The 20,440-nt window shown below is 43.5% G+C and overlaps 1 protein-coding gene across 1 annotated transcript in view; it reads right to left on the minus strand.

Moving 5' to 3' along the window:
- The window catches only part of LOC311509188 (inactive dipeptidyl peptidase 10-like), a 41,946-nt gene that overhangs the window by 20,622 nt on the left and 884 nt on the right, over positions 1–20,440 (minus strand). The window contains exons 2-3 of the mRNA XM_084574271.1: positions 5,128–5,242; positions 4,954–5,049 (exon numbers count right to left, since the gene is read on the minus strand). Of these exons, the coding sequence (XP_084430397.1) occupies positions 4,954–5,049; positions 5,128–5,242 (211 nt within the window). The remainder of the gene's footprint in view (positions 1–4,953; positions 5,050–5,127; positions 5,243–20,440) is intronic.

Raw genomic sequence — 20,440 nt, forward strand, 5'->3', positions numbered from 1 at the left:
ACGCCTCCTGGACGCCTCCCGGGAAGAGGGGTTTCAGGCATGTCCAGCCAGAAGGAGACCTCAGGGCCGACCTGGGACATGATGGAGGGATTGTACGGCCTGGGGGTTCCTTCCGGAGGAGCTGGTGGAAGTTGCAGCCCCAGCGAGAAGATGAAGACGAAGAAAATGACACGGAAGACTGAAGTTTTTCAATGAAAATAGCTGCTATTCCTAATTTGTCCACTGTTTTAGTCAGAGAATTGAAGAGACACCAACACTGAGACCTAGGACTTCATTTTTTTTGGAAGAACAGCTTATTAAATGTAAACATTCTCCTACTTTACTTGCTCTTCTTTGCACTAAAAGTCAGTCAGAGTTGCAGCTGCAAACTACAAGTCTAATGTTGAGGCGTCCACATAGTTTTGGCCACTTCTAGAAGCTTTCAGCTCATACAGGATCTAAAGAGGATTTACAGCATTATAACGTTGCTCTACATGATCCCTTTGATTGACTTAATGCTATCATACATAATGTATCATCATCATATGTGTTGTATTATTCATCCAGGTCTCCTCTAATGATGCAGCCTTATCGTTTGTACCAGCCTCATTAGCGTGAAGCTGATTACACGCCAAGACTCTTTTATTTCTTTCCGAGCACCTGGGCGATTTCTTCACGCTCGCCTAAACCCTACACAGACGGCCCCCTCGGCTTTACGTGAACCGTACACCGATGCAAACCTCCTGAATAATTCACTAAGGCACGTTTCAGCATGCGCCCTATAAATACGCAGCACACGGGTCAATGATGGCCGACGCTATGTTGAGGGTGATGCCGAGGAAAAGAAGCAAAGAGCTTTATGTTGGTGCTCATGATCTAAACCTGCGTAGTTCACCCAGATGTGAGCGTCTATCCTTCATCTGATCTGGAGAAACGTGCTCAGGAAGCAGATTTGATTGTTTAGCTCTGGTTTCCTGACGGGCCTGAGATGAAATGTTATCTTTAATGATATTCAGCTCTTGGTTAAGCAGCCGCTAGACTCAAGCAGCCGCAATCTAACGTCTTAATTTCTTTCTATTATCTCGTGTTTGGGTGTGATTTCCACCTCCGGTTTATTGTGACTTTCCTCGGCTCTCTCGCTTTGTTTCACTCAATTCATCACCTGCTTCCTGAAGTGCTATCATAGAGGTTTGATGTAAGTGTCCCCGTCCGGCGCCGCTAAATTATTGAAGCCCGACTCGGATGTTGGCAAAGAGGAAATGAGTTGGAGGTCGTCAAGGAAGCAATTTTTTTTTATCACGGACGTGTCTGAATTACACCCACAACACGTCCCGGGAGCCCCGACAGTAAATTCAGGCCCGGGGCCCTCGATAGTCTTGACGTGATCAAGGTTAGATTTACGCCTCTCGGTACGGCGGGTAAACATTTCCCACATCTGTCGTCAATCTCAAGAAAAACGGCTAACGGGACGGGGCGACCCTGTAGGGCTGAAAAATTCATTACTGAAGTTTGACAGCATAAAAGAAACGCAGCCTCCCTTCGAGCTAACGGCTAACGGCTAACTGCTAACCGTGTTCATTACTAATTTTTGAGTGTTGTGGGGAAGTTTTTTTGTTTTTTGAAGAATGAAATAAAGCGCAGACGTTCAGTTTAGTGCAATAAGCTAACCGCATGTTGCAGTAGCACACATCCTACACTACAATACCAGCAACAATTAGCTGAACGTACGTGCTAACAGGCTATACCCTGGTACTGCAACAAACTGACGACTGTGAACGCATCTTTGCATTGATGCATCTGGTGAAAAGAAACGTTTAGCTGTTTAGCCGCTAAAAGAGGCTAACACAGATTCAAGTCAGATCAGGAATTAGGACCAGATCTTGTTTGTTTCTCTGCATTTAGTGACTAAAACCAAATCCTCAGTGTGTGCGTTAGAGGCCAAACCATCAAGAGCCCATAATGAGGAGCCACAGGCCACAGGACTAGTCATTAGTATTATCTCCCTGTGGACGGGAAGGACACAGCAGGCGCTGGTTCTCAGTTTCATTTCCAGAGGAGGACAGCCATCTCTCACCGTCCTTGAGTCTCTCCCTTCCCTCCTCTCACCTTCACTCAACTCTCCAGAAAGATGTTTTAGGATATATTTAGCCATCAGAGCTGCTGATTCTACCGTAAAAGAAATTATTTAGCCGTCGTCATGTTGTCAGGAAAAACTGCTGGGATTTTTTTTAATCCATAGCTGCTGTTTACTTTCTCTGACAATCTGTCAAGGAGCCAGTCAAACAACCTGAATACGAGCCGGAGGATGTGAAGGGATGGTGTGACGCAGCAAAAGGCCTCGGTCACGGGAGGGGAGGGGAGGGGAGGGGAGGGGGGGCTGCAACGCCTCCAGCGGAGAGCGTTTAATGTGACACGGAGAGAAACTGTAATGAGGAGGCGCCGGCGACATGGCCTGGAGGAAGACTGAGGAGGAGAAAGGTCAGTGAACTTCAAAGCTGAGAACATTCAGGACAGTGAATCTGCTTTTTTTATTCGTCTCCAACGCAAGCGTAGAGTAACGGGCCACCTGAGCTACAGCTGCGACCGACAAAACCAAAAGACGACCTCTGAACCCTAACGTCCAGTTAATCTGGATGAGTCACTTCATCACGTCCTTTAAAACATCTGCTGCTGTGTCCATGTTTAACTCTGACACTCTGATATTACTTTTATGCCTCGGTACTCAGTGACTGCGTGACTTTTGGATCCGTTCTCTAGTTATTTTCTTAATCTTTGACCAAAAAACACAAGACAAACAAAAGAAAAAAACCAAGAGAAAACATGGAAACAGGCAAAACAACTGGGAAACAAACAAGTTACTCAACAGACAACTGGATAAGAGGCAAGAGGAGAGCACAGACAGAAGACATGAGAGTGTAATCACAGGGATGGGAAAAGACAAAGACAGGAAAATAAAACAGGGAAACAAACTGGATAACTAAAGATTGGCTCTTTGGACGGAGGAACAGCTCCACTGAAATACACGTCAAATACATTTTTTCCAGGGATGGTTTCTGTTATTTTTGGTAGTTAATATAATGTTGATGAATGTTCAAGTGCGGCGGTGGTAGAGCAGAGCGTAGTATTAATTGTGTGGGCGGGGCATCGATATCGCGGCTCCGCGTGGCTCCACCCTCGGACTGTACTGATCAGACTCTGGCTCCAAACTTGAAAGATGGACGCCGCCCGCATCCCTGGTGAAAATAGCATCAGTTTGGCCAAAGCAAGAAAGTGGAGATGCGTAGTCCATATTTATATACAGTCTATGCTTGCCCTTGCTTCTCCTGCTCTCTGCTGTTTATTCCTGTATGTTCTTGTCTGTTCCTTTTTGTATTTATCCTTGGATTTATTTCTGTTTAAAATAGCTCCATCCATGCTTTGAAGGACCTGCCTTTGATTGCATATATTATATATTATTTAAACAGCCCCTCCTGTGCACACATCTGCATATTAATAAGGTCATACTAATCATTTTTACTCTTATTAGGAGTCGTAATGACAAATAAGCTGCGAGCATACATGTTTTGTTTTTTTTTGTTTGTTTTTTTTTACCAGTCATTATAATCCTTTAATTACAGTGTTGTCACAGGGTTGCAGGATATTGACCGTGAGTCGCTGCAGGCTGTTGAGCTGAGGCACAGCGAGGCCATCTGTGTTTGGATCTGCAGGTCAGCAGGAGTCACCTCAGTTAGCCTACGTGTTCACTACACACCGTTATACGTTTTACTTTTAATTCTCGTTTATTTACTGGATTTATGTCGAGCTACGAGCGAGATCTAAAAACTCACCTGTGGCCCTCGAACCGACAAAGAACATTTCATTTCGTATAAGGTGAATCGTCCTCGAAGCAAACTTCTTTCACACACAAGATCATTTGAGTTTCTTGACCTTGATAAATCCTCTGTAACGTTTTTAAACGCTCTGCTTCTGATGAATAGGTGGTTTATATGGAATTATTACAGGAGCCCTCTGTTCGCCGGCAAATGTTTGGACACTATAATGAAACCTCAGGCGGGGAGATTGTCATTTTGTGCCGACACACTTCCCACGGTGACCTGAACTTCTCACACACAGCTCTCTCAAACTGTTTCGTGTCCGTCCTGTGGTTTGATGGATTCATCTGGGAAATACTGGCTTTATATGAAGCTACGGACTCTCTCTAAATGACAAGCCCTGCTTTATACCATCTTTTGTTTTTTGTTTTTTTCAGCCACTACTTGATGGTTTTGGTCCTCGCCACGGTAACGGGAGGCAGCTCTCCTTAGAGGCGAAGCTAATTGAGCGCTGCCTGATCAGCGGCAAACAGCAGGCAGAAGAAGTTAGAGACGAGCCGGTGAACACGGAGGAGCGTTTAGCGGCAATCGATCCGCGTCAACAGGTGGTGGAGACCAAAAATAGAGCTAAAAATAAACAAGAGCCAGTACTGGACCGTCTGGGGGACAAAACCAAGAACCAAGGCAGCGATACATCATTAAATTTCATTTTAATTCCCAATTTCGGATTCAATTTAGATGCCATTGTGCAGCAGGGTGGCGTCTATCATGGCGGAGAATCAGATTAATCCATTTAAGCAACAAAATAAGATGGGTTCAGAGCGTAAAGTGTGTAACGTCACAAAAATATCTGTATTTAACTCTTTCAATGACACTGCAGCTAAAAGACGCTCCGATCTGAAACAGTTTGGAATATTTTTTGGACAAAAAACAAGACGATTTGACAAACCAAATGGTAAAAACGACTAAAATAAGAAACAAAATGACTAAAATGGTACACAGAATTAACAAAACTACCACAGGAACAAGCAAAATTCTGACAATTAGAAGAAAAATAACCAGTAAATTAGAATCCAGAGGTCCAAAATGACCAAACTGATGCACAAAGAGACAAGCTTGATTAAATAAAGTGTTTATCCTCCCAGAGACACGCTGCACTCACCACTGATCCACGTGGCCTCGGGGTCATGAGCGCTGAACTCCGGTTTGAACAGATCATCCACGCTCAGCCTGGACCTGCTGCTTCCTGGAAGCTCAGCTGAGGAAACGACCAAGAGATCCAGATGTTTAGGGTTTAGAAAGTTAAACGCTAGTAGAATAAAAGTGTGCGACCTACCGGGCGTGAGGACAACGACGGACATGGTGATGAGCGAGCAGACCACCACGATCACCAGCAGAGAGATGGCGATGCCTTTCCAGTTCCTCTGCGGCGGGCTGACGTCCACAAACTCCTGCACACAGACAACATCAGAGCTCAGCATCAGCAGTCAGATTTTAAATACACGGACGAGTAATAAAACATATCACGTGTCTGGAATCAGCCTGAATTGATTTCTTTTGCAGTCATAACAGTGGAAGTGAATGCAGCTTACGCTCATCCCGTCTAGACAGGGCAGTGATTATCCACCCAAAGAGCCATCAGACTAAAGCTTTTTCTCTAAAGAAAATGTAATCTGAGCTTTTTATTTCCAGCTCTCGGCACCAGGAAAGGTTGAAATCCAGCAGTTTGCTTTAAAGATGTCTCAGGCTGTCACTTTTATTTATTTTTATTTTTTAAAGCTGTCTAGAAGCGACCAGCTTGCGTCATTTCTCACGTCACCGTCCGATGATGAAAGTTTCACCTGTAGCTTGGATAAAAAAAGAGAGAAAAGATGAGGTAATGGTGTGGACGAGTGCTCAGTGACATGGAGGGGGGACGTTTAAATGGCCTTTGTTCAGAGCTTAAGAGACAGACTCCTCAGAGACTTCGGGTCAGAGGAGCTTGTCAAATTGAGACCACGGATCATGAGATGATTTTAGAGATGCAAAACAACCAGAGAACGAGTCAAAGCGACAAAAAAGAGACCAAAAAGAGAAATAAAATGACCGAAAAATAAAAAATGACCACGAAGAGATGCAATGTGAGGGACGAAATGAGACTCAAACCAGACTCAGATTGACAAAAATGAAACTCAAAAGGCAAATAATGTAAAATGAGACTCAAAATATTGACAATAACCACAAATATGCAAGATAACCAAACAAGAAATGATATAAAGCTGTGAAAATAACCAAAATCTGGCTCCAGTTGACCAGGATGGAGTAGAAAATATCCAAGATGAGAGAATAAGACACAAAATGAGACTCAAACCAGACTGACCCAAAAATAAAACTTAAAATGACCCAATAATGTAAAATGAGACCGGAAATAAAGAAAATGACGCGCAGGATATGTAAGACAACCAAAACAGGAAGTAATATTGATAAAAATGAGACGGATAGGACACAAAATGAACCAAACATCCACCATGAGACACTAAAATCTGACTAAAACTGATCCAGATACGATGCAAAGCAGCAAAAAAAAGAGAAATAAAACCATAAACTAACATTATTTAACCTCATGTCTTGTACAACCTGTTGGAGCTGAGCACATGATATTAATTTCAGTGAAGCTAATTAGATGAGACAGATTAAAATCACGCATAAACACACAAAGTCTTTAAATGGCCTTTGTTCAGACAGAAACTAAAAAGGCGAGCTAGAAACTCAGAGCAGCTCGGTACGAAGCAGAACCGTTCTGATCTAAAGCAGATGTTTGGAGTCGGACTAGAAGCAGAACCTTGATTAAAGCTGCAGCTTCTAACAGCTTCTGTTCTTCTTACCTACAGCCTATCCCAGCTGTCATTGGGGCGAGAGGTGGGCTACACCCTGGACAGGTCTCCAGTCTGTCTCAGTCTATCTGATTTAGAATCACCAATGAACCTAACCAGCATGTCTTTGGTCGGTGGGAGGAAGCTATGTTCTATAAAACATCAAAATTGCAGCTAAACTATTTCAGTGACCCTGCAGCTAAAAGATCTGAAACAGTTTGGGATGTTTTTGTGAACGATTCAAGCAAAAAATAGGAAACCAAATGGTAGAAATGGGTACGATAAGAAGCAAAATGACAGAAAAACAGAAACAAAATCACGACAATAAGAAGCCAGAGGTTCAAAAATGACCAAACTGATGCACAAACGTACCACAATAAGAAGTAAAATGAAAACTTTGATTATAAATGCCTAAACTGAGACACATGCTTCCTCTGTTAACTCCCAACCACCACCAGCAGCAGCGGTGAGAAACAGTTCTCTGGTGATTTGCAGCCCAACCTCCAACCTCACCGAACTAATCGTCGATTTAAAATCTCCAAACGTGCAAAACTTTCTTTAAGTTGGAAGTATATCGACGCCGAAGATGAGAGGCGTGTCCGGAACGATGTGCATCACATGAACCGCTGACCGAGATGGAAACTGTTTAATTAAACGAAGCAGGAAAATCTGATTCAGAGCCGCTCTCTGCGGTAGGTAGAGCTCAGTCTGCACACCGCTGGGCCATCGACTCCTCTCTGAGTATTAGTTCAACATCTCTGAGCTAATTCTCTGCACGCTGTGAGTTCACTGCAACAGTCTGTTGATCAGACTCACTTCAGTGGAGACTAAAGCAGGCAAGGAAATCTAGTGTGTGTGTTTTTACAGCTGTGTTTGTGTTCAGAAGGGAGAGAGGAGGTTAAAGAGATAAACACATCGACAGAGAACCCGAGACAATTAATCCAGAAACAATCCACGGATCAATCGATAACAGCCGTGAAGACGTACATGTGTTATTTACCCAAAACAGAGACCACCAGAACACACACAGCTTAACCCTCAGCCCCAAAAACTAAATCCAATATTTGCTTTACAGGAAACCATGTGCCAGTCCCGCCGACGGATTAGCGAGCAGATCTTTGGCACACGAGCCAAGTGGCCAAAAGGGCCGGGCCCCTGCCAAACATGTCACAAAACAGCCAGGACGAGGCCAGGACGGGTCCACGGATGCAGAATAAACACAGAATGAGAGAGAAAAAGGTCCAGAGAGACGCAGAAATGAGACACAAATATGCAAATGAGGCACAAAGAGGCTGGAGGACTGCAAACGGATGTAAAGGAAGACAAGGAAGATGAGGAAAGAGAAATAAAATGACCCAAGGCAGATCATTTTAAATGCTAAATAACAAAACGAGAAAAATGAGAAATGAAATCAGCACAAAGAGAAACAAAAAATGATATTAAAGTTGTCAAACAGATGATTTTACAGAGTGGAAGAGACAAAAAAAGGACCAGAGAGAGACATGAGGCCATAAAGGAGAAATAAAATGACCACGAAGACATGCAACGTGAGGGAGGGAATAGAAAAACCCCAAATCAGACTCAAATTGACCAAAATCAGGGACAAAACAGGCAAAATGGGACACAAAATGAGACTTAAAATGACCTAATAATGTAAAACGAGACTGGAAATAATGAAAACAACACACAGGATATATAAGACGACCAGAACAAGAAGTAATATTGATAAAAATGAGACGGATAGGACGCAAACATCCACCATGAGACACTAAATCGGACTCAAACTGATCCAGATACGACATGAAGCAGCAAAAAAATAGAAATAAAACCATAAACTAACATTATTTAACCTTATATCTGTTACAACCTGTTGAAGCCGAGCACCTTATTAACGTCAGTGAAGCTAATTAGATGAGACAGATTAAAATAAAGACACAAAGACTGAACTTTGACTCCACTAAAGTAAAAATACAGTTTAAATGAGTTATTTAATAAGAAAACTAAAACACAACTAATCATATTGCAGACATATAAATATAAATATTTGCATTAAATGCTGTTAAATTAAAATCCTGCTCTATAAAACCAGTTCATCCGTCTCCAGTTGTCCCGGTGTCCCTGTCCACCGTGTAACCGGTCCACACATGTACCTCCAGACGGCTGCCAGACTCAAAAACAAGCGCTCCCTCTTCACCTGTACCTCGTCCTGCTGAGAGTCCTTCGGCTTCTTCTTCGTCGGATCTTTAGACGCCGTCATTGTCCCGGAGCCGCGGTCTCGGTTCTCAGCCTCAGTCCAGCGGCTCTCTCCCGGTTAATGACACCCGAAACCTGCCGGCGCGACAGTTTAGCGGCGGGAGCGTCAAGCTGCGCGCAACGGGCGACAAGTGCTTCCGGTACGAGTTTCAAAATAAGAGCGCGGACATCTTTCCTGTAGTTTCGTGTTTAAGGGTCAAGCATCGCGTTCATGTTGAGAACAGCACGTCTAAAAACATTTAAACACATAAATATATATAATTTGACTCTTCTTGTTTTATCTCGTCACTGTTAAGATTTCGGTTTTAATCCATGTATTTTTATTTTTTATATATATATATATATATATATATATATACAGTTTTTGTATTTGCATTTCTTTCTTACTAGTTTTAAATTTTATTGTCTAAAAACATTTCAAACCGCTTTAAATCTATTTATTTTCGCTGCATTTTATTGTCTTTAAAAAATTTAAATACACTTCCTGCTCATGTGCGCATTTATTCCACGAGTGGGAAGCTTTGAATGTGTCAATAAACTCGAACCGCTTCCCCCACTGACATGTACACTAGTTTAGAAATAGTTAATTATCAAAATAAACAAATCTGTGAAAGCTTTTATTTTTTATATTGACCCAGACTTCCGGTGTTGTCGGTGAAGCGCTGTCCATGGTGCTGAAATCTATCTGAGCCTATATCTTATAGAGAAATACTACTTTCTTTTTCTTTTTTTTTAAGCTTTGTTCATTGTGTAGTTTTACAAAGTAGATGCACAGAATATTTTATTTATTTTTTAAAAATAAAATCTATTTATGAAACTAGTTGTTTAATGATTCTATCTAAGGGTTTTGTTATTGTAAAACCTTCTTTATCTGGTTAAAAAATACTAGCATCATTTTTTTTTATTTTTATTTTTTTTAAATCATCCCGTCAGTTACACAACTAAATATTTATGCTCTGGACCATGAGGTGCTATTAGACACTCACTGCTACTGGTTCACTGGTTTCCAATCCCAGTCACATCATCTGGATTTCATGATGAGGCATGGTTCAACCGATTAAATACCTCTGCATGCAACTGGATAGTCCTACAACTTATCAGAAGCATTCTGTTGTAAAAAAAAAATCAACTCCTTGACACTCAGATGATGAATATTTCCATGAAGGCATTATCTTTATACCTTACAGCCACATTATGAGTCTCCAAGACTGGAAAAAAACTCAAAGTCAGCCATTATTTCAGCCGTCACATCTGTAAATTCATGTTCTACCACCTCATAGGCATGTAAGCAGCACAAAGACCTCTATAGTCTCCCTCTATAGTTGTATAGCAGCAGTGTATCGTTCCCATAAAGGGCTCCCAGTGAATCTGTGTGTAGCACTTTGTGGTATTTTTACCTCTGACGACGTCACGCTACTATTCCTACAGTTTCACTTCAGGGACCGAGAGCCCTTCTGTGATATCCAGAGTCAGAGCATCCCTCGGTAATAAATTATGGGATTACAGCTCGCCGTGTCATCGGAGAATGAACCGGGGGGCCGAGGCTTCTCGTCTGAAAATCCCCTTTAGACGAGGAGCGAGGCGAGACGATGGAGGAGATCAGCAACCAGCTGGCCTTCCCCGCTGCCAGCTGACTGAATGCAAACCGATAGGTGTCACAGAGAAAGCCCCCCGAGGACACGACGCACGCACACACACTCGCACGCCGTGCCCACCGTCCCGTCTAAAAATAATGGAGATAAGGGAGGGAAGCTTGGGAGGGAAATGGGAAACACACACAAATGAAGACGCAGGATCTGACGCCAAAAGACAAGCCGGCCTGAGGGTGTTTGTCTACTTATTGTGTACATTTTGTGTCTATTTCTGAGCACAGATACAAATAACAAATCTCTGCTTTCCATATTTGGGGCCTGGAGTTAGTTAAGCCCCACCCCCTTTAGTGGCTGCTGCTCAGACGTCCAAACAGTGATTCAAACAATTATATAATAAGCTAACGGCTAATTCTGGTTCAGGGGACGCTTCAAAACTCGGTGGTCGCAGGTCAAAGGTCACTAGGCTTTTAGACCCGGGTTTAAATAAAACACACATTTGCAGATTTTGGACGATTTCACGTCCATGTGGAGACGTGAACATTTAGCAGTGAACGCGTCCAAACCGGGTGCATCTTCTGTCTCCATCCTCTACATTCGCCACCCGATGCATCTTTAAGCACAGCTTCAGCAGGACTCCGAAACGGAGGAAAAGGCGCGAGGTCAGGGAAGAAGATCGAAAAAACATCCAGAGGGGAGAAAGCAAACGAGAGAAAGAGGCTGGAGACAAAGAAGAAAGGAGGGAGGGCAAGAACAGAAGCTCAAAGAAGCTCAGGCCTTAGCCTCCTTCATTAAATATTTAACAGGCGGAATCAGAGACCACATGGAAATGATCTCTCCCTGACCTCTGCTGGTGTTTGGGAAGTTCACTAATGTCCCCGAGGCACAAATCCTCTCCACAGTCCACAAACCGCAACCTCATATGTGCATCTGCGCCTCTGCTTCTAGCACTCGGACATGTTTGCACGTGTCTGTGCAGAGAACTGGCAGGGCCTCCTCTTAGAATGAGATTTACTTTCCAAATATCCTCCCGTTTCCTTCAACGGGTCGAATCAGTTTGCTGGGATTCACTCCTGCCGTCTAATCAAGGACAGATTCGCACGTGGGACGCCCGGGTGAATGTAATTAACCTGCTGCTGGCGCGGAGCTAACCTGCAGGGCTCTGAGTCTGGACCCACGGATGTTCGGTTAGAAAGCGTTTTTTTGGTGATAAGGAAGTTAATTGAGGCAGGAGAGGAGCAGGTTAAAGTGGTGAAACGCTGAGGAGAGGTGCTTTGCTTTCTCTCAGGGGGGGAACGAGAGATACCGCCGGGCCACGTTTGAGAAACCAAACGCTGCTTAATTACTGGCAGCGTTGAAAAGAAAAGAGAAAAGCTCACAAACGCTTCCTCCTGGGCGTCTGACGCTGATGGACAGCCACAGAGCAATTCTTCATCTCCGTCTTGCCTCCAGAGGAACCTTTAAATCCTGACGAGGCGCCGGCCCAAAGACAACGAGCGAGCTGTGAGTGGGGGTGTAGCGTAGCGCTGCTGGCAGATGAAAGCCATGTACCTGCAAAACATATTAGTCATGTGATGATACACGAGGGTATTTTAATCCATGCATGGGGACTTAATAAGATTTCTCTGTCGAGGTAAACTCACACGACTGAGGTTTACTCCAGCCCGAGAAAACGGATCTGCATAATTTTCCATTCCTCTTAGTGTTAATTCGCCTTGAGGCACGTTGCAGCAACTCATTTAACATAAAACCTGGTTAAAGCGAAGGCTGGCTAAGACAAAGATGCTGCTGCTAGTGGTGGTTGTTGTCGGCAAATTGGAGTATCGTGAGGCAAGATACAAGAAGCGACACTTTGACCTAGAAAGAACTCGGTCAAGGTGGTTGACTGAGCAATTAACCAGCCTGAAGCTCAGCTGAGCGTCCAAGGACGACAGTTTACAGCCTAAAAAAAACACTTTTGGGAATTTTGTCAATGGGTTTTAGTCCTTTTGAGTCATGTTAGTGTACATTACACCCAAAAACCTCTATATTCAGTCACAAACTCAACAAAACACTTCAGTGAGGGTTCATAAGTTTGGTGCGTTCACACTTTATCTTGAAGTTGGAGTTGTTTGACACTAGTAGCCCGGAAAAGAATCACTGGAGGACGTAGCTGCTGTCTTGCACGTGTGGTAGAATCATATATTAGATGCATGGAGGGGTCCACAGCTTGTTTTCTGTAGCTGCTTGTCCTCCAGTTTATCACAGGGCTAACACAGAGAGACACTCACACCTACGGCCACTTTAGAATCACCAATGAACCTAACCAGCATGTCTTTGGACGGTGGGAGGAAGCTGGAGAACCTGGAGAGAACCCAGCCACCCATTTTGTTCCATAAAACATCAAAATTTGATGAATAAATAGGAAGTCAAAGGGTAAAAGTGAGTACAATAAGAAAGAAAATGACAAAAACTACCACAGGAACAAGTTCAATGCCACAAAAACAAGTAAAATTATGACAATAAGAAGCAAAATAACCAAAAAATGGAAACAAAATCACGAGAATAAGAATCCAGAGGTTCAAAATGACCAAACTGACGCACAAACTTACCACAGTAAGAGGTAAAACGGCAAATATGAGACACAAAATGGCTGCAATAAGAATCGTTGAGAACCAAAAATGAAAACTGGACAGGTCTCCAGTCTATCACAGGGCTAGGACAGAGAGACACTGAACCTAAGCAGCATGTCTTTGGACGGTGGGAGGAAGCTGGAGAACCTGGAGAGAACCTGGAGAGAACCCACACAGACACAGGGAGAACATGCAAACTCCACATTGCTGCAAGTCAATAATATTCACCATGGAAATACACACACCGCCGACTTTATTGTGTCGTGGAAACTTCATTATTCAGGAAGCATCTTTCGACAAGAGCTCCTTGGTTTTCCATTGACTGCAGCGTGCAGCACATAACCCCCGACATCCTGCGTCCAGACCTCCTCAGAGACTCGCTCATTCATCACCCAAAACAACAGCGTGACACACTTTCAGTCCCGGAGGACACGTTTCTGTTTCTCAGAGGCTCCCTGGAGGTGGCAGGCCCGCACGGGACAATGAAACGGCGTCACTCGTCTCGGCGGAGGTCTGCGGCCTCACCTCGCGTCAGAGATGTCAGATGAGTTGGTTGATTTCGCAGCTCATTAAGCGCGACAGCTTTCGATCGTATAAACACACATCAAACGTCCAGCTAAGGCCCAGCAACCTCCCATCTATAGATAAATAAATAAATAAAGAGAGAGTATTGGCAGCTCACCTCCAGGAACCTGAGCTCTGGCTCCATCATGTTGACGCCTCAAACCGCTCAGACGTGGCCCAGCAAACAACAAATGTGAATATTGATAATGACGAGCAGCTCTTCTGCTCTCGCCACCAACGTTTCTCTTCAGAATAAACAGACGTCTGGTTCACACACACACACACACAAAAAGCCTCTGTTCTGATTTTACTACTTCATAAAAAAAAAAAAAATGGTGTCATTCACAAGTGAAATCAGTCAACCCAGTTTCTCCTGACGTCGTTAGTCTCGTAGTCTAATTCGGCTCTGGGGAGGAGCGGCCCGGTGACGGCCTGCTCAGGTGAGTTCAGGGTGTTAAACATGAGCGGCCTCCTCCTCCTCCTCCTCTGCCTCCTCACTGAACACAGAGTGCTCGCCGTTTTACCCAAAAGGCCCAGAAGCGATTGCCGGGATCTGAGAACGCAGACGGTCATTAGCGGGCATCCCAGACTCTGGTTGCCAAGGTAACCCTCTTGTATAGCCTCCCACCCCAGAAACATGAAAAATATTGTTAGAAAGTGTTTGAAGAAAACACGGCTGTGGCTCCGTCTGGGTCCATGCGACGCTGCCCACCCCTCCCAGCCGGGGGAAGGTGACCTGTTAGGACTTGGGCCTTATTCTCATAGTGTTGGCTCTGTTATTTATAATATGACATGATGCTGCCCCGTCTGTCTATGGTACGATATAATCTCACTGGTCAAAGGACTTAAACGCCTTAAAGGTGAGAAGATCAGAAGCTGCAAAACCCCGTCATCTGTAAACCAAGGGATCACCGAGCAGCAGGAAGATCAAGGAGGAAAAAGGAGTCAACGGAACCTGCTTAAAGACAGATTATGGAAATTAAATAAGAGGCACCGCCGCTGTTGGACTCGTCACTGACTGACGGCGACTCTCTCAGAGGTCTGGATTCCAGCCCATCAGTCTGGGAAGACTCTAAGTCGTCCGGCTGCTCGTGGTTCAGATCTAAAACAAAGACAACTGGGTTTCCTTGAAGGCGTTTGGCTCTGGAAGACTGCTGGGGAGTTCAGGTTTTAATTAGGAGCATCTGTGGGTGGTGCACGACTCGGTCTATAACCACCAGATACGTTTAATGTCACTTTGCAGCTCACTGATAACGTATATCTTTATATTAAATGTATTCCTATATGATTTTTATCTCCGTCTCTCTGTGCTACACTTAAATCAGCGTCTGAATGAAAGAAAAATTATGAATTATAACATAAAAGGGATAAAATTTAAGTTTCTGGTCACTCATGGGGGTGAGACTATGACTAGTTGTGAGAAAAGTAAGAGTTTGTCACAGACTTTTGTCAAAAGAAGTATAGAAAATTAAACATAAATAAGTGTTTGTAGTGAACTTTAGAGGTGTCAGAAGGCAGATTGTGTCGCTAAAAGGTTATTCCAACTTCTACCAAGACTATTGGGTCTAATGTAAGCTAAGGATTATCATCTGGAAAGAAGCCACGGATCACAGAGTCTCCACTGCTCCGAGCTGTGTGTGCTTTACATTCAGCTCCGTAAGGGACCGGGCCAGCAATCAGCCGAACCCGGTTTGATGCTTTTTGATGTTTCCTCGTGGTTAAAGACTTTAAACAAAAACACGCCAGGGAAAACTTTGCAAAACTAATACGTTTCACTAATGTTTATTCCACGGCATTAAAGGCACCTGCTGCTTTCTGTGATGAATGCTAACCATGCTAATGATGAGGTTTAGAATATGCTTGTTATTAAAGCCTCATTTTGTGAAGACTTCCTGCACAGATGTTTTGCAGGAAAACAAAGACAGGCCAGACAGTGAAGGCAACTTTGACCTATGACCTTTCATGCAAAGCTGCCAACGCTTTTGAGAACATAGGATTAAAAATAAAAGGTGAAGTCCATAAAAGCATCTCTCAGAGCTTTAAAGCCTGTCACATGCTAACAGTTAAATACTGTGCAGATGTGAATAATCCTCCTTTTTTGACTAAATTAATTCAGCACCGTATCCAGCATGCACATCACTCCTCTATCCTTGAACTATATGCTCGTCCCACTCTCCAGAACCGGTGTTGTGCTGTGCTGTGAGCCGGCTGAAGTAAAAGAGGAATCCATGCCCGTGAAGGGGCCGCGAGCGCTGCCTATAGCCTCGGGGCTGCGGCCTCCTGAGCGCTGACCTTGATCCGTGCAATTATACTCCAGCGCCAACCTGAGATGGTTCCTTGAGGTGCCGCTCGGCGCCATATGAGCCGGCAGCGTGACTCACTGACCCAAAAATAACACGCATCAGAGTAAACGCCGGCATGAGCAAGGAGAACATTTACTGTGACGCAGGCGGCAGGTTTGCTCTGCTTTTATATTTTAGTTTTTACATTTTTCTTGTGACTAGAAGCCTCTGGTATCACATCACTCTCTCATATGCAGCAGTCTTGTATAATGTCGCCCTCTAGTGGCAAGAGACGAGAAGTGCATCCAGTTATTTACTGTTCAGCCACCTCCTGGTGTTTGACTCCTCAGAGAGGGTTAAACGCTGCACATTTATCACATCGTTACCTATTTTTATGCTCATTTAATCACCAATAAATTAGATTTTTTAAAACATCAAATGTTGAAGAACCTATCTGCATTATTACCAGGCTGTATAGGTGATTCTAGAGACTGTCGGGGCCCCAACCAGGTGCATGCCTTTCCCGTTGACAAGCTCCTCTGATATTTATGGGACCAAATCAAAATAGCATCACTATAGAGCATCATCATCGTTATTATTTTTTGGCTTTTAAAAGTAAATTTGAAGTCGTTTTTGGCGTCTTCGCATCAAAAGTTGGCACACAAGCTAATTATTGGCTCTTGCTGTTATTTATTTGTTGTCAATTAACAAATAAATGTGCATGATTTGGGTTTAAATCGTGCGGTAAGACACAGAATTGTGTCTGAACATTAAACAAGACTAAAACTGGACAAACGTTGGCACACAAACGGTGAATATTCAGCTTGGAGTTGTTCACACGTTAATATTCTCACAGCCGGGAACTCATCTCTCACTCGGCCTGGCTCGGGCATGAAGGCAGTGAAGCACGTCTGAAATGTGAAACTATTCATTAAGCGTTGAACACGAGCACTAATATCTCGTTTTATTTTACTGAGAGAGTGAGCGGGGCTAAAATTAGCCACTGAAGAACAACAGAGTCCAATCACAGGTTTATGAGTAATAAACTCTGCAGCGGAGCATTAGTCGCCTTCTTCTCCTTCCTCCTCCTTTTACTCCATGTCCATCTCCACGGTAACAGATGGCCGTGACGGCAGCGGGCTAGTGTTAACATTCAGTGGTTGTGACTGTTGTGAGGCGCCGCGCAGGCTGCTAAACCCTGTTATGGCGGCAATCTGTTCACTTTCACAGGTTCTGGGGCTGGACGCCGCTCGGAGCAGTTGTTGCTTCACTTCAGAGCAGAGTTGGTTGGATTCCTGGTTGACGGCGCGAAGAAAGGCTTCAATAGGGAGCATAAAGATTGGACTCTGGAGCAATGGAAGAAGGTCATGTGGTCTGATGAGTCCAGATTTACCCTGTTCCAGAGTGATGGGGGCATCAGGGTAAGAAGAGAGGCAGATGAAGTGATGCACCCATCATGCCTAGTGTCTACTGTACAAGCCTGTGGGGGCAGTGCTATGATCTGGGGTTGCTGCAGTTGCTCAGGTCTAGGTTCAGCAACATTATGTTGCCCAAAGAATGAGGTCAGCTGACTGCCTGAATATACTGAATGACGAGGTTATTCCATCAATGGATCATATTCCAAGATGACAATGTCAGGATTCATGGGGCTCAGATTGTGAAAGAGTGGTTCAGGGAGCATGAGACATCATTTTAACACATGAATTGGCCACCACAGAGTCCAGACCTTAACCCCATTGAGAATCTTTGGGATGTGCTGGAGAAGGCTTTGTGCAGTGGTCAGACTCTCCCATCATCAATACAAGATCCTTGATTTCAATAAAATAAAAGAGCATTAATCGCTGGTGTTATGGGTGAGGATAAATTAAAGCGGATTAATAGAGGACTGGAAACAGTTTAGTTTACACTCTATATTTTAACAGCTTGCTTTCAAGGTCTCTTCAGAGAAGACTGACAATACAAACCTCAGTGTTTTCCTCAAGTGGATCTGTAAAAAGTTTCAACCTCAAGTAGCAGAACTCATCAAGTGTACCGAGTTCAAGGTCAGGCTGAACAAAAACAAGACTTTAGCCGTTTCTGAATGATCTACGAGGTGAAGAAGTAGCTTCATGGTCAGATCATGGGATGTCAACTCAAGTTGCGCAGACGAAAGAAAGCGTCTTGTGATTTTAAAGCTTTCTGCTCTTACAACTGACTCACGGCTAACTCCGGCGCCCTCCCACTCTCCTGACCCCCAGCGCCGCAAACGGGATTTGAGTGATAACGAATATATATACGATGAAAATGTCCCAGAACGACAAGTTACTAAGCAACAACCAAGCACAATCACGATGGGGAGAGTGAAAATGAGAGAGAGAGAGCGGTAATCAAGAATAAAAGAATCAAACAAAGCACAGTTTAGCGTTTGTTTTATACTTTGATGCATTTTTTATGTCATGATTTTAAACTTTTATTCTCAGTTTGCATCTGGTTTTCACTGCAGAGACACTTAAAGCATCATGTTTATCACAGGATGCATCTCCTACAGACATTAGCCATTATTCATTTTAACATTTGTGGCCTAGTTTCTGAAATAAAAGCCTTAAAGTAGTAAATAAAACACACCGGAGCATCAGGGATGATTATACATGGCGGTTCAAACGTCTTTTATGATTGTAAAGTTGCACAAGAAGCTTATAAAGACGAAAATATAGTCTTGAGTCTTAAAATGGTAATTTTACCGACTGCACGCTGACGTATAAATATGCGTAACAGCTGCTTAAACAACTTTTTACCTCCTTTAAGATGCTTGTTTTGTTTCTTTATGAACTTTTTTTAAATGGGTAAATTAATGATGTGCAACCTTGGAAGAACAGGAGCTCATAACTTCTGACGTGGCGTGAAAGTAAAAACTACAAAAACTGATTTAACCTGACATGAATCCAGTTTATTCGTTTAATCTAAGGCTATAACTAGATTAGTTTAGGTTAGCAGCAGGGACTGATGTGAGTTTGGTTTAAATGTGTTCGGCCGCAGGGACTAAATTAATGAGCCGGATTCCTGATTTATAAAATCACCAGACAGTCTGGGAAATATTAACCATTTTCAAGCCGATACTGGGTCGTTAGATGACTTTTAGAAGCAGAGAAGCTCCTTAAATGAAACGTCCAGTTGTCCTCGTTTCAGCTTCTCTCAGGTGGACCAACTCTGAGGAGGTGAAAGTGTTTCACCTGAACATCGAGGAAACACGTTGCCCGTGCACGTCCAAAATCTGCTTCACTTCACACTGCTGATTCTTGCCTTGGCAGCGACTATGTTTAGACTTCACGCCTCCACGGTGCCTTTGATTGGCTTTGATTGCTGAACTTCGCGCCGGTCACACAAACCTGCGTTTACACCCCTGTTCCTGTCACTTATTCTTCATCTAACAGGTGTGATGAAAGTTCTCACTCTTAAAACACAGTGCTATCCTTTTATAAGTTCAATTAATGTGAAAGTAAAATGCAAATGGAAGCAGGTTTGTCTGCATCTGTAAATAAAGACACGGGGTGATATATAGCTACACTGAATCTCAAGAGGCAGCTGCTTAATTTGAAGGATTGGTTTATAACTGAAGGCTTTGATTTATAACTCAATTAAAAGCACTAAATAATGCAAATTAAAAGCCACAAATCATCATGTTCCACCGTGTCTGGTGGTTTGAGTTTAAATTGCTGTAAAGTGGAAGATTTTTTGAGGAAGTGCTAGGAAAAAGTGACATTTCTTTGCATAAGTTCTCGCTCTTATCGACGCTCCCTCCTGCCAGATTACTCGTCCTGCTGAGAGGCTGCAGCAGCAGCTCAGGATTGTGCGGGATTATACTCTGGCTGCCTGTTCATCTCCCTGTCTGAGGGATCTGCTCGCAGCTAAGAACCGCTTTGCATAAACTGCAGGCAATAATGAAGCTCTTTCATGTTGGAGCCTCCTCTGACTTGGATTTCACAGAGAACATCATCAACAGAACATGGAGAGATCATGGAAAACACATGAGCTCGTCATCGTTTAATATCCCAGACAGATATAACTGGATAACCACCAAAATCTGTACAGGTACAATCACGTGGCCGGGAAAAAGTCTATTCAGCACCTGAAATATTGCTGGTGACTGATATGTTGTCACATGAGTACACCTGGAGGAGGCTCAGATAGATTTACATGTTAAATCCTTGTTTTCATCTCATTTTAACCCCAGATCATGACAATAGCTGAATTAGTTAATATAAATCTTTCTTAAAACCCACGTTTGCAAAAGAAAATGTACCGTTAACCTCCATTCGTCAACCAGGGAGGGGTTTATGTGCATCTTCAGGAAAGCAGAAATCCGTAATTAGACTTTATATTGTTCTGGGAGAGAGGCTGAATTCATGTCAACGCCCCAAAATAAAACTGCGATTAGGCCCGGGCTAGAGGAAAAAAATGGGTGTTTTGGTGCTGGAGAGGGTTTGCGCATGTGTGTTTATGCTAGGTTTAAACAAACTC

This window comes from Chelon labrosus (genome assembly GCF_963514085.1).
Source record: "Chelon labrosus genome assembly, chromosome: 24".
NCBI classification, from domain to species: domain Eukaryota; kingdom Metazoa; phylum Chordata; class Actinopteri; order Mugiliformes; family Mugilidae; genus Chelon; species Chelon labrosus.